Raw genomic sequence first — 14,924 nt, forward strand, 5'->3', positions numbered from 1 at the left:
GATGCCACGTCCGCCATCTTGGATCTGAGATTACAGTCGCTATTTTTCGATTCTGACTGCAAGTCCACCATCTTGATGTCTTCTGGAGGTCGCCATCTTGTATCTGTGTGCGATCGAAGTAATCAATATTTTAATAAGCAATTTTTAAAGATTTTTGGGATACTTCCCTCAATTCTAGTTCAACAATTACAGAATTTCAAAATGGCGGCCAAGACAAGCTACAAGATGGTGGGTTTACTGAAAATAAATAATTCCTTCGCTGTAGCGCGTAAAAATCAAACAAATATGGCGGAGGCACCCTATGGCAGATGGCGTGTGTACTGCGTGGCACTAGCGCTCCTTGTATCTATTTCTGAAAACAAGATTACGGCAGCGCTGTCTAGCAGACGATGTGTGTTAACTGCCGCTCCTTGTATCGAGTATTTAAAATAAAATATGGCGGTTCAGCTCGAACAGCTCGATGCTATTATTCCTTCAAATTAAAAAAGATATAATTCCGAATATGTGTGTAATTTTTTTATACATACCTTATTTATTTCTCGGTCTGATAAATGTTTCGATGGCCGTGCGGACAAAGGAGTATGTTTCCAGCCCAGGATAAATAGCAGATTTAATGTTAGTAATTTGTTTTCACGGAAATTTCAATGTGACTGACAAAACCAGGCATAGGTTATGTACATTAGTCAAAATTACAGTGATATTAATATAAGCAAATGAAAAAATTTCATAGTCACATAAGAGTTACATTAGTAAAACTCTTGTACTTTTTTGCGATTCCTCCATTCTGGCCACAAATTATTAACGCGCCATAAAGTACTCGAATCCAAATTACAAATTAAAGACTAGTAAAATAAAAATAAAAAAACCTTATGTAGTCTAGTTAATATGCCTGCGAAATTTCCGAACCTCTATTCATTCGCGACTCTGTGATTTCTGAGACGGAGTTTGTTTGCTAATTGCTAAGACCGAGAAACAGTTTTAACTCGAGCGTCTGTCCACCACACCAACACAAATTATTCTTTTGAATAGCGCAGAAAATTTTTCAAACACAAAAAAAAAATTAACTCTTACGAACGACTTCAGTCAAAAGCACAAAAAACTGTCACGCCACTGAAGTTCAAAAGCTAAGTTAGATATATACTAACTGAAGTTTGATGCTGAGTTTAATTTATCCCGAGAATGCTGAAGTTTGGGTTTCCGTAATGAAATTCGCGAAATTTTCAGTGGAGTGCAGTACCGTTAAAATTGCTGTGCGCGCCAATTTCTATCCACCCTTCCCCCCTTCTCCATCCACGGCATTTCCGCGGACCGGTGCCCTCGAACAGTGCGCACTAATACTCAAACTTAATTACAGATTCCTGGAGAGAGAGTGAACGGGGGGGGGGGGAGGGGAGGGAGGAAGAGCACGTTCCATAAACTTTGCTCATCTAATTACTACATCCGCCTGGCGGAGGAATCTTGGACCGATGACTGACTTCCGCTACCTTCCCGCGCGATATGAGTGGTGAGTGGCGAGTGGCTGGCAGCCAGTAGTAGCCCGGAGGAGAAACCCTGTAGAAGCTTTCATAATGTAACATTGTCACAGCTGTATTGATCGTGAGAAGTATTGCATCGGCTATTATCAGACGAACAAACCAGAGGAAATTAATTCACTTTATTTTCACTGTGTTTTCGTACAATGTGCGTCTCTGCCTGAGGACGGGAGCAGATAGCAGTTCCCGAAACGTCGCTTGTTTTCTGTTTAAGAAAACTATTGTGTTTGTTTCGTCTTTTCGGTTTGTCGTGTTTTTGTCTCGTTTCAAATGTTGAGCTGAATTTGTTTGGGTTCAATAATTTTGTGTTGTCATCAATTGTGGTTTTTTTTTTTTCGTTCTCTTCTGTTTTTTGGAAAACTATTGTGTTTGTTTCGTCTTTTAGTTTTGCTGTGTTTTTTGTCACGATTAAAATATTGTGCTGAATTTTTAATTTTGGGTTCAATATTTTTGTGCTGGTATCATTTGTGGGTTTTTTTTTTCGTTCTCTTAGTCCATTTTCTTTGTTTTTCTTTGTTTGTTGACGATATTCCTGTTATGGAATATTATGTGGTGTTTATATCCTGTTGACAACAGCAATTTTTTGCTCAATTAGTGTTTTTTCTTTTGTGTTATTGTAGTTTTCTTCTACAGACATACAAGAGCTATAGCAATGGCGTATGTCCAAAAGCTTAAATCAAGTCATTCACTCCCATTGCACAAATCTTTCAAAGATAATATCTTTGGTTGTTGTTACACTCATGTACACACATTACCGCATTCGTAACCATAAACGTACCCACATAATTTATTCTTAATTTTTTTGGTGATAAATATTGTGCGTAGCCAATTTCAGTGCTCTAAGAAAAACATCACATTCTATTTCACGTACTATAGTTGACTTCTTCGCTCAGTGCATTTATTTGTTGGTTCGTGAACTGAATTTTTATTTTATTTTTAATAAGCTACGTTAGCAAAATTTGGCAAATAAATTGGATGGTAAATGGATGGTTTTCATGGAACGATGTCAGCATAGTATCCATAAAAAAAATTCCGTTTCGTATTAAGATTTGGATGTGTAAGAGTTTAAATCATGTTATACCGTTATTTAGGCGTTCGGTTGTTGGTCTGGATTGAGGCTTGCACCCTGGGGGTGGGGTCAGATCAGGGTTGATGAGGGGGGGGGGGTTGTAAGGAGCGAGATAAGTTATTGACGGAACAGTCAGGCTCACAAACCCCCTTCCCATGGTTCCACGTAGGGGGGGGGGGGGGGAACGCCGCATTACAGCACCTCGACCGCTCATTCATCAAAGAAACCCCCCTTCCCATTGGCTGTCGCACGCTCGAGGGCTCATGTTTGCCGGACGCCCCACTGACTCCTAGCCCGGGGGCGGCGGCTGGGGGCGGTCACCCCGCCCCCGACACGGCCCCCAACTCGCAGCGGCGGCTGAGGGCGGCGTCCAGTCATTTCAGCCTGCTGCCTCCACAATTTTATGCGCGGACACATGGAAGGACATGGAGATATTTAACAATTGACTAAGGCTTTATTCTGGCCGCTGGCACGGCGGTACGAACAGAACGGATAAGCTATTTCCGGTAAAGGCCCTCTGAATGATATTTATACTATTTCAGGAAACATGGATCAACAAAGACCAAAATCCCTTCCATGGCTCACCTCAATAGGGGTGTGTTCGGGTGGTATAACAAGCAAAGTAGTGCTCCCTAGTACACCCTAACGGGTTCAGTCCTAGGTGGTGGTGGTGGTAAGGCCAAGCCGGGTTTTGCCCGGAAATAACCTGACTCCACAATCACGTGACGTCAACTCTGAACATAATTATAATGCTACATCCAGCATTTCAACACCGGTCTATAGTAAAAATATCCCTGAATATCCCCTGACTTTGTTCTACGGATGTTGCAGTCTAATATAAGCAGTGATTGCATATTTTCTTGTGTAGCAAATGTTTTGTCATTAAATAAACACTGTTTTTATATGTTATTTGTCAAAATTCAGGCAAAACTCGTTATTAAAAATTTTTCCCTGGCTAATTGCGCCGTGGTCTTTTACTACATGTTCATTTCTTGGGTCCCCCCGGCAGGGTAACACATTCAAAATATATTCTTTGAACTCAGTTTTAAACATTTGTTCGTAGAGATGTGTTAATTAGCGAGTAACCACGAACTCAAAAGGGCGGTTAGAAGTCGGAACTGTGGCGCGCTCAGAGCAAGTAGCTAAGCCCTCTCAAGCCAATAAACCAAGTCCTGCCGCAGTTTGGGATCAAGTCTGCGAGTCTCTCCACACAACACAACCCACACCTCAGTCAGACTACTTGATGTACCTCTGCTAAAAACCATGTTGCAAGGGAAATTTTGTATGTAACCCATCAAACCGTTCAAACATACTTCATAATCCGTTGCTACGATCCAAACCCCAAAATAAAAGTGTTTTTTTTTTATAAAACAAAATTTCTGTAAGGCGGTTTAAATAATCATATATTACAGTCCAATTTAACAGCTTAATTATGGTAAACATATTTACCATAAACAATTTAGGAACCTGATATCGTAAAATTTGTAGGGTATATTTATGTTAGCTGAAATTCAAGTGTAAAACTTTTCTTTCTTGAAACGTCGTGTGAAACTATTTAGGTTCAGTGAGTCGAACACCTAATATAACAAATAAAATCACTTAATAGAATACAAATTAAATTATTTCTACCTATATGTAATAAAATCAATAAAATGAAGTAAAATTACATGAAAAAGCATAAATAAACCATTTATAACGAAATAAATGTATTATATAGAAACGATTTACAAGGATTAAATGCATGAATTGTAACGAAATAAATCAAAGGAAAAGACTGAAACGTGTGGAAATGTTATCTACTTGAACATATTAATGTGAAATAACCGATATAATCTTAAACAATACAAATGGAAATGAAATAAATCCACATATACCGAAATCAGTCGGAAACCTAATATAACAAATAAAACCACTTAATGCAATACAAATTGAATTATTTGTAGGTACTGGAAAAATTCGCGGGTTCAATGACCTCCAGGATGAACTCAATAGTTCTACGTACGCTTGGTCAAATGCCACCCACTCATTGGCTGCTGTCTTGTGAGACGTCCCAAAGTAGCAGCCTGTGATTCGTATAAAGCTTTGGTTGGGTGTTTCTCATTGGCCCGGAGTCCTCCAGGTGAGTTGTGAGCCAATAGCAGAGGCAGCACTAAGGTATAACTATTTGTATTATAGCCTATCACGAAATGAATTCGCGAATTTTTCCGGTCTCTAATTATTTGTATTATTGTTAGAGACCGGAAAAATTCGCGGATTCATTTCACGATATACTAGAATCCAAACAACTGTACATTTATATTGCTTCTGTGATTGGCTTACAGTTTATCTGAAGGACTTTTAGCCAATGGGAAACCTTCAACCAAAAAAGCATCGAAACGCAAGCGTCCCAGTTGACAAGTGTCACGAGACAATAGTCAATGAGCAAGTGGCATTTGCCTGAGTATGAAGAGGGTTGTGGAGTCTATCCTAGATGTCATCGAAAGCGCGAATTTTTCCAGTCTCTAATATTATATTTATTTAAAATTTGTAGGGTATATTTATGTTAGCTTAAATTCAAGTGTAAAACTTTCCTTTGTTGAAACGTCGTGTAAAACTATCTAGGTTCAGTTTTCGAGAGCATGTTCCAGACTTGGGAGAGTGTTGAGAGTGTTGAGTGTGTTGAGTGTGTTGAGTGTGTTGTCTCGGCGAGGGAGTGTCGACTGACCTTGTCAAAGGCGAGAGGCCTGAGGCCGCGCTCCCTGTCGGAGTCCATGGCGGCCGTGGTGGCGCAGGGGGGCTGGCGAGGGGGCGAACCAGCCCTAGCCGAGCTCCATGGGGCTCTGGCCCCGCCCCATCACCGCAGTCAGCCGCACGAGGTCGCTGCAACACACGCCTGCAGTCACGACACGGCGCGAGGCTACCAGCCACCGTGCGAGGCTACACGAGGGGGCTGGCGAGGGGGCGAACCAGCCCTAGCCGAGCTCCATGGGGCTCTGGCCCCGCCCCATCACCGCAGTCAGCCGCACGAGGTCGCTGCAACACACGCCTGCAGTCACGACACGGCGCGAGGCTACCAGCCACCGTGCGAGGCTACACGAGGGGGCTGGCGAGGGGGCGAACCAGCCCTAGCCGAGCTCCATGGGGCTCTGGCCCCGCCCCATCACCGCAGTCAGCCGCACGAGGTCGCTGCAACACACGCCTGCAGTCACGACACGGCGCGAGGCTACCAGCCACCGTGCGAGGCTACACGAGGGGGCTGGCGAGGGGGCGAACCAGCCCTAGCCGAGCTCCATGGGGCTCTGGCCCCGCCCCATCACCGCAGTCAGCCGCACGAGGTCGCTGCAACACACGCCTGCAGTCACGACACGGCGCGAGGCTACCAGCCACCGTGCGAGGCTACACGAGGGGGCTGGCGAGGGGGCGAACCAGCCCTAGCCGAGCTCCATGGGGCTCTGGCCCCGCCCCATCACCGCAGTCAGCCGCACGAGGTCGCTGCAACACACGCCTGCAGTCACGACACGGCGCGAGGCTACCAGCCACCGTGCGAGGCTACACGAGGGGGCTGGCGAGGGGGCGAACCAGCCCTAGCCGAGCTCCATGGGGCTCTGGCCCCGCCCCATCACCGCAGTCAGCCGCACGAGGTCGCTGCAACACACGCCTGCAGTCACGACGTGGCGGGAGGCTACCAGCCACCGTGCGAGGCTACACGGGGGGGGGGGGGGGGGCTGGCGAGGGGGCGAACCAGCCCTAGCCGAGCTCCATGGGGCTCTGGCCCCGCCCCATCACCGCAGTCAGCCGCACGAGGTCGCTGCAACACACGCCTGCAGTCACGACGTGGCGCGAGGCTACCAGCCACCATGCGAGGCTACACGGGGGGGGGGGGGGGCTGGCGAGGGGGCGAACCAGCCCTAGCCGAGCTCCATGGGGCTCTGGCCCCGCCCCATCACCGCAGTCAGCCGCACGAGGTCGCTGCAACACACGCCTGCAGTCACGACACGGCGCGAGGCTACCAGCCACCGTGCGAGGCTACACGAGGGGGCTGGCGAGGGGGCGAACCAGCCCTAGCCGAGCTCCATGGGGCTCTGGCCCCGCCCCATCACCGCAGTCAGCCGCACGAGGTCGCTGCAACACACGCCTGCAGTCACGACACGGCGCGAGGCTACCAGCCACCGTGCGAGGCTACCCTCGTTATAATGCTCCAGCCGCATCGGCTCTTCCACGAGCCACATGAGGAAACAACAAACTGTTTGAAGGGGAAAAAAAAGAACATGTTACAATTCTGAAAATAATCAGGAAAAAAACCTGAAAATTCTAGAACATATTTCTTATCCTCTCCATGGAATGAGGAGAAAGGTTCTTCTTGTTCACTTTATATATATATGGCCTATATATATGTGCGTACATCACATCTGTGACAACTGAGTATATAACAATAATAAACGAATGTTTACTTCTCTATAATAAACATAATACATAAACATGTGGAAAAAATAAGAATTAATCATGTCCTTAAAAAAACATTTTTTATGAAGGTTAATTTAAGTGATATAATTAGTGCAGACATTAAATAAACCACACACTGTTCTGAAACATTGGGAATTATTAAGACCTATGGGGGATAACGTTTTTTTTGTTTTGCAGTATAACACTGTTCGATGTTTTCGGTGTTAAAAACACTTATCTTAGAACAGGTCACAAATTAAAGGATTATTTTGTCTCAAAGCTTTCCAAAAGTTATAATGTTATTAAAAACTATTTGACGACTGAATGCTTGGTAACAGAAATTTAAACACTAAAAGGAACACTTAATATTGTTTGGTAATAAAAAAAAATCTTCTATAGAAATTAGTAGAAGACGCAAAATTTCTGGTATGCCACACCATAAAATATGTAGCTACCAGAATAATGCGAATTAATTTTCTCTGGTATGTTTGCCTGATAATAGTGTTACGTTGTGGCAGTGTAGATAAATAAGATTAAGTTCATCAATACTACCATAAACATTACACACTGCTGTAACAGTGGATCTTTTAGTTTAACGAGGACATGAGAAATGAACAGAAACAAGGTGTGATTCCGTCTGAATATAATTACTCTATATTTATTTAAATGATGAAACTTATAACAGTTGAATGAGAGACAAATATATAAGAGTTATTAAAATGGGAAGAGCTAGCCTAAGCTCGGCTCTGAGAAGTAGTAACAACTCGTCCAGAGCTGTTGTGTGCAAATTTAGTAATGCAGGTAAATAATGTTACAGGCCCCGGATGTGACTGCAAGCGGGAGAAATATCATCCGGGCTGCTAATGTCGTCTTAGACTTGTAAACGATCAGATTGGCCCCTGAGAAAAGGTGCCACGGGCCACTGCCGCAAAGTTTAACTAAGTAGAGTACACCAGCCTAACAAAGTGTAAACCACCCAATTGTAAGCAAATTATATGGAAAATAAAATTTCCAAAAACAACTTACAATTATAATAAAAATTAAAAAAAACGTGCCGAAATACCTAATTTCCGGCACAATAGCTTATGCATTACTTTTCACAATCGATTGTAGCTATGTTAGTAATATGTTATGGAAGCTAACATATAGCCGGTGGGCCATTACTTTTTTTAAAAAAAAAAATAGGTCCTCAGTCTCGGCATTTACTGGGTCTCATAGAGGCTAGAAGATATTACAGGTCCGGGAGATGTTGTTTTCTCCCGTGTTTCAGGACTGGGTTCTGTGATTCTGCTTGTTCTCTACTCTGCGGAAGACCAGGGCACGCCTTTGCGAGATCATCTTCGCGAAGTGGGTTTAGTTCAGCCAGGCCGCTGCCCAACGGCACAAACCAACCCGATGATGCGAATAATTAAAAAAAATATATTACTAAGGTCTCATAAACAGATGTGGTTATATCATGTGACACTGTCACCACAATGTAGGGGAATAGTGTCCACAGTCAGTAGAATACTAAAGATTTTGCATTGTAATTTCGTACCAAAAACCAAATAAACTCACATGCTCAAGAATGTAAGAGCTTATCATAAATTTAATTTAATAGCTAATAAAAAAAGTAATGAGTCTCAGAAACTAGTCAAAACAATTTCTTTCCGTAACTTTTAGCGTCTTCTTGATCTCTAGAAGAGCAGGAAAATGAAGCTAAGATGGTTTCTTGGCAAAGACTTTTAACATCAAAAAAGCTTTTTTTTTCTTTTTCATTTTTGTATTTTCGCACACTTCTCTCGTGAATGTTAAACTTTGAGGTCATAAATACACTAAGTATATTGAAGAAACAACCACTTCTCCCTACAAAAAGCTATTGCGGCATGTTCCATGGTCTAAGATAAAACTTTAAACTCCATTCTTTATTCTAAACATGAACTTTATCTGGAGCCAATTTGCTAGCGTTGCAATTTCTGTGTTTCACCATGTACTACGTAATGAAATATGATCGTCTTGTAGTAAGTAACTTGTTACTTGTAACACGTTCTATCTCTCTCTTTTGTGTAACAAAACTCCAAAAATCTGTTTCAAATAATTTTTTAAATTGTCTGGTAAACATTTCTCAACGTTTTCATAAGGAATTACATTTTATAGGTTCAAAATACGTTTGTAGCTTATAACGAAACTTAGTATGACTGCTCAAATATAATAAATAATTTCTTATTCCAGCAAACATTTAAGTAGCGGACGGGATTGAAATCATAATTGGTAGCGCTGAAATGTAAGTATATGTTATTGCTGACTGCCGTTGAAATTAGTACTTCTCGATGCCAAACGGCGTGTAGTCCGCTAAGAGGTAGTAATTTCTAATGCATTATATTTTACTGCCATGATAAGATTATTACTTCAATTTCTGACATTGCAAATATACGATTATAGTTTATTCGTTTTTCTTTTGGCAACGGGCCCTAATGTTATCTAATCAAATCATATTGTTACTGCAATCATAATTTTTAGTTGCTAACATTATTTAACGTAAAAGCTGCACTAGGGCTGTGTTCCGTCACTTGCACCAAGGCACGAACAGTGCACACTTGCGCAGATCATTCCGTTACTCCGTGCGTGCGGGCGCGTTTTTGTCCAGAAATGAAAACGTTTATTCTAAAAAATTGGTTGTCTGTACAGGCGGTTTACAGACGATAATTTAACGTGACAACGTCGTAACAAAACATTGATGAAATGATTGGATATTTTATGAATAAAATTGAATCATTTTTATTGAATTATCACTATTTTGTATGGATACAAATAAGGAGTGAAATGAAATCTGCAATTTAATTGATAAATTTACTTTTATATGCACTCATTAATTCAAATACGTTTATTACTTTAACGAAGAGATTATTTTAATTATAACTTTTGTATATGTGTGCTATTTAACTTCTTCCAGTCTGTGTTATTCTGTTAAGGATAGGAAGATGATAGGAAAAGTAGGAAACGAATGGGAGTGTTTCAAGTTTAATGTGCCTCGAAAAAGTCAAATCGATGGTTGTTCCAATCGAGTGGAAGAGAGATAGATGCGGCGCAAGCGTACAATGAGCGTAAAGGGACAATGTGCGTAACGGAACAATTTTTCGTGCGTGCAGCCGGCGTTCATCGATTTATTAGACCTTGTCACGTCAAAAATAATTTAGTTGAATGTTAAACATCATCTCAGGAGTCACCTGTAAGTTGACTTGCTCCTCCGTGTTAACACGTCACACACTTAAACTCTTATCAAGTATATATCTCGCTATCTATTAAGGCGTTAACCTTAACCCCACGCTGTTTCCGCACGTCAAAACACGGCTTCGCTCGTGCCTCGAAATGAAGATTGGGAGTCCTTGGGTTGGATTCCCCGCGCGTGCGCAATATCCACATCAACTTTTAAAACCTCCAAGCCAGGTTTCAGTAACCTGAATATTTTTTTTATCGTGTAAGCAAATTCTTACTAAGCCAGGTTAAGAGGTTCACCGATAGACGAAAGAAAAAGTGTGTGCAGAGATTAAGCGGTTAATGTTTTTTTTTCACGAGAAAAAAAAATCTTTTGATTTCCGCCAACGCCTTAAAATGTTTTCATTTATCCCCACATGACGTACTTAAGATAAAAGGTTAAATAAACATTGATTATGGGAAGAAAAAAATGTCTAAAATAGGTAATTCAGGAATTGCGATGCAGGAGCGTGATATGCTTTCCAGAAACTGTAACCGTGCCTAGGTTTAAACAGACAGTTTTGTGAAGCACCGCGGTGTGCCGTGAAGGGGCGGGGAGTCGTGTGGTGGGCTCGAGTCTGCAGGCAGGTCACGTGAGGAGTCAGCCCAGGAGGAGTCAGGCCAGAGCGCGGGTAGCCACGCCGCGGACAATGAGAGGTGCTGCTCGCGAGAGGCCCGCACAGAAAGTCACCCCCCCCCCACCCCCCCGTCGCGGCACTCATGAATAGTGTTGGGACAAGGAGGGGATATATCATTCCCACTAACAAAAGGGAAGAATTTGAAAGCAAACAGTGGGCAAAGAGGTTCAACCCTCCCTCTCACCCCCTTTTTTCCCAAATCCGAAATTAAATTCTACGCTCTTGAGCATACAGAACAAACAAGAAAAACGTGACTTTTTAACATTATTTATATCTATATATTAATGGTATCTTGATTCCCATCTTCGTTTATTACCACGAGTTCAGTTTTTTTCATACATTCCTGAAAGTTTTAGCGATTTTTAACTCTTCTAAAACCACAGTTTATAAAAATAAAATTCCGAAACAAAACTACTCATCCGCCCTCAGACTATATACTTTAATACTTTTCGTAAAAACAAACACCAGTTGGATCTGTTGAGCAGCTTCCAAATAGCGTGGTTATTGCTGAAGCTCTGCACACCCTATGTTCCCCAGGCGGGCTAGGCGTTACTAGTTTCAGCTGGGAATGTCAGCAATGATAGTCAACCTTCCGCACACTTCCTTCGGATCTGTACCTGACACACCACAGATCGGAAAGTCATTTCAACAAGCGAAGTTGTATTAACTGTAGATTCTGCTAAGAAGTTGTCGGTGGGTTCAACGGTTTATCTTACGCCGGAGAAGTAGATCATCTGTGTTCCAAACTATGGTCGGCAAATATGCGCCCTTTTAGGGTAGATTGGGAGTCGGCTTGAAGATGAATTTTTTTAACATTCCAGAACAAGTAATATTGAGACAAAGATGTCAAGGGATTACTCCCTCTTGTTTTATCGGGAAGGTGTTAGAGCTTCAACCATGACCAGAGGCAGGGCAACCCAGCATAGTCATCACCTCACTCAGCCAACCAGACAGTCGGCTGTGTGCTTAGCCCTTTTAGACCTTGTCAGCACTGCCGGCGCTAGGAGAAGTAGATCAGATTATTCCCGACCTTACGGCCGGCATTCTCAAGATCCCCTTCCACACATATGCGCCCCTATAGTGCGTTCTGTTAGTCTTTTGATAGTTCATATTCGGATACCAGCATGAAATTTTGACAGGACTATCTTGGGCATAGTCTTATTTAAAAACAATCGAGACACAACTCGCGTATCCCCCCAGAGGGGAAAGAGGGGTGAAAATGTCAATGAAAAAAGAGTTTTTTTTATTATTGATCAAAAATAGTACTTTTTATCAAAAAATATTTCAAGTAAAAAATATGCATCATAAAATTTTCATTAACAAAGGTCTCTAAGAGTTTTTTCATTTAACGAGTCGTTAGGCAACAAAATTGAACTTTAAAATGCTAAGAACATTAAAATACTACAAAAAGTACGATACTGTAAATACTGTAGCTCATAAATAAAAGGTATGGCATTTGAAAGTGAGGAAAAATGTTTTTAGATCTTTGTTACTAGTTATAACATTAAAAATAAATTAAAATGTATTATTTATTTCCAATAATAACTGTGAATCAACATTAATATGTTCAGAATATGGAGATTAATGATGAACTGAAATATATGTAGCAATTCATTGAAAGCAAATTTACACTAATTAGTTTTCATAAATTTTAAGAGTCAATAAAATATATTTTAATTTCATTCCCTACCTACTTCACTTGTGAAATAGGTACTTACTTGGGGATGAATAAGTTATAAAACTTATGTCATTCATATATGAGGTATTGACACATTGTTCACAGATCAACTGATCCTACTTGCAATTAATTACTCATTTAGCAAATATTTTGTTCACATTTATGTTTGATCAGAGCATGGAGTCAGAGTTATATTTTAAATCGCGGATCTTCCACTTCATAAAAGCTGGTTTAAGTTGCACATTGTCCGTCGCAGGCACATAATGAAGTACAGGGAAGACAGTTTTTCTCACAATTGAAGTTCCTTGAGCACATAGTTTTGCAGTGGCAACAATCAACTGAGAATCTTCTTTTGAAACTTCTGGAATAGTGGTCCAAATTGGTTCATATCCCGAAGAGGATTTCCTTTTCCATCCAAAAAAATGTAATTTCGGGAACTTTCAATTGACGTTAAAGGCATTGATTCCAAATCACCGCCTGCAGCATCGCACGCTTCACATGTAGCCGTAAAGCGTCTTCTGTCGGTGGGATATTCTCGATCGATCGGGTTTTTTTTTTGTGAACAAAATCCTGCGGCATTCATTTACACTTTTTGCGGTGATAGTCGTGTCGTACAGAAGAATTGTGAACCATGCGATCATGTTGAAATCTTGTTCATGAATTTCTATAGAGATTGACAAGCGATTGAAGACTGGTGTAATATTTGGCACTCTTTTCTAAATATTCCAGGCCCTCTGTTTTCCAATCCCATAAAAATCCGAGACCATGTCGCACCCTGAGAGTGCGTGAAAGAATGGTAAAGCTGCTCTGATATCATTTGGAATATTTTCTAAGAACACACTTAATGAGAAATATGTTTTGTTCTTACCAAAGGTTTTGCAAACCCATTGATTTTAACTCCGACAAGGCAGCTGCTGCAATAACTACCACATCCGAATCCACTGTACCACTGTAACAAGAGCAACATTCTTATGGCCAGCCTCAACAATTTTTTCACATGTAATAGAAGTCTACTGTCAGCCTCCTCATGATTGCATGGTGCAACACCTTCACTGTTGAATGTTACGTTGCCAGAGCTCGTAACTTGATATTCGTCACTGCATACTAGAAGTTTTTTTTTACCTATTTCACATGTTGTTATCGCTGTAGCAAGAAGATGAATCAGTTGTTTTTTGTTATCATTAAGAAGAAATTTGTTGAATGTCTTCGGAAAAGGTGTACTGGGCTTCACAATAACTTTTTGTCCACTACCTCGTTTTGATCTTGTCTCGGATTTAAGGCTGCCTTCTATGTATCGATCAAAGATTATGTCAAGTCTTTCTACATGCTGGAGGCGATCACAGCTGGAAGGAAAACCTTATGCGTGAAGTCGACGAAAGTCTTTGATGAAGAAGGATGGAGCCAATGCACAAAGGCGGCACCATCTACAATACTAGCAGTACAATGTGCCAAGCATACAAAATTAGTTCTTTTAGTCTAGTCCTGTTGATATGATAGCCTTCTATTCCAAGCTATGCCATCTCTTCTTCCATAAGTTTTGTGATGGTGGCCAACTTTATCACTGGTGATGCGTTACTGTTTAATTGTAATTCTTCAATGTTTTGGACAATATGAGCTAGGGCAGAACCATATACCAAACCACTCTCGTCTTCCTCTCCCGCTTCCTTTCATCCTTCGTTGCGTTCCTTTGCACGAGCACGATTTCTGAAGCTTGCATAACATTTTTTGTGATATTTTGCCTCTAAAGCAATAAAGTCTGGGGATGTAAATTTCTTCAAAACTTTATTGTCTTCAAGTTCAAGTGCCAAAAACCTTACTGTTGGTCCGATGTCCAGTGTTTGTGCTGATACAAGTGTTTCTTTCTCACTTCCATCACAAAACAAACAGCTGCTACGTATATCCACAGAGTTTGCTTCTGACCTCTTCACACGTTTCGAAATAGACTCACTGGAGCCTTGATTGGATTCTTTTTTTTTGCACTTTACTCGATTAAGCTTTTGTTTATCAAACTTGTTTCTGCAAACCTTTTGAAATTTGGCGCCATGTGAAATAAATGTTTCGGCTATACCACTTCCTTCATCAAATTGGGAGAAAAGAACCCACTTCGGTAGAGCGCCGAGAGTCATGAATCCCTCCAGATCTTCAGCTAACGACATTAATCCATTTTCTGATGCATTCACTAGTTTTTGATCACTGACCTGTTGACACATGATGCATCTATCCCATTCAACAGCAGGAGGTATGGTCGTTAAGTCCTCTACCAAACTATGTTTCCGTTTGGATGTCATCATGTTCCAGTTCAGTTTTCAAACAAACCTGTAGACAAACATCAGGGCCGGTGCAAGGTAAAT

The 14,924-nt window shown here is 41.5% G+C and overlaps 1 protein-coding gene across 3 annotated transcripts in view; it reads right to left on the reverse strand.

Moving 5' to 3' along the window:
• LOC134530127 (regulator of G-protein signaling 7) overlaps window positions 1–14,924 on the reverse strand; it is a 274,032-nt gene that overhangs the window by 167,153 nt on the left and 91,955 nt on the right. The window contains exon 2 of one of the 3 annotated variants that reach the window (XM_063364739.1): window positions 5,306–5,460. In XM_063364739.1, the coding sequence (XP_063220809.1) occupies window positions 5,306–5,353 (48 nt within the window). In that variant the 5' untranslated portion in view covers window positions 5,354–5,460. Of the gene's footprint in view, window positions 1–5,305; window positions 6,130–14,924 lie in introns of those variants that run through there. The other 2 variants (XM_063364740.1, XM_063364741.1) reach the window with 2 other exon arrangements.

Source organism: Bacillus rossius, chromosome 3, assembly GCF_032445375.1.
Source record: "Bacillus rossius redtenbacheri isolate Brsri chromosome 3, Brsri_v3, whole genome shotgun sequence".
In the NCBI taxonomy this organism is placed as follows: domain Eukaryota; kingdom Metazoa; phylum Arthropoda; class Insecta; order Phasmatodea; family Bacillidae; genus Bacillus; species Bacillus rossius.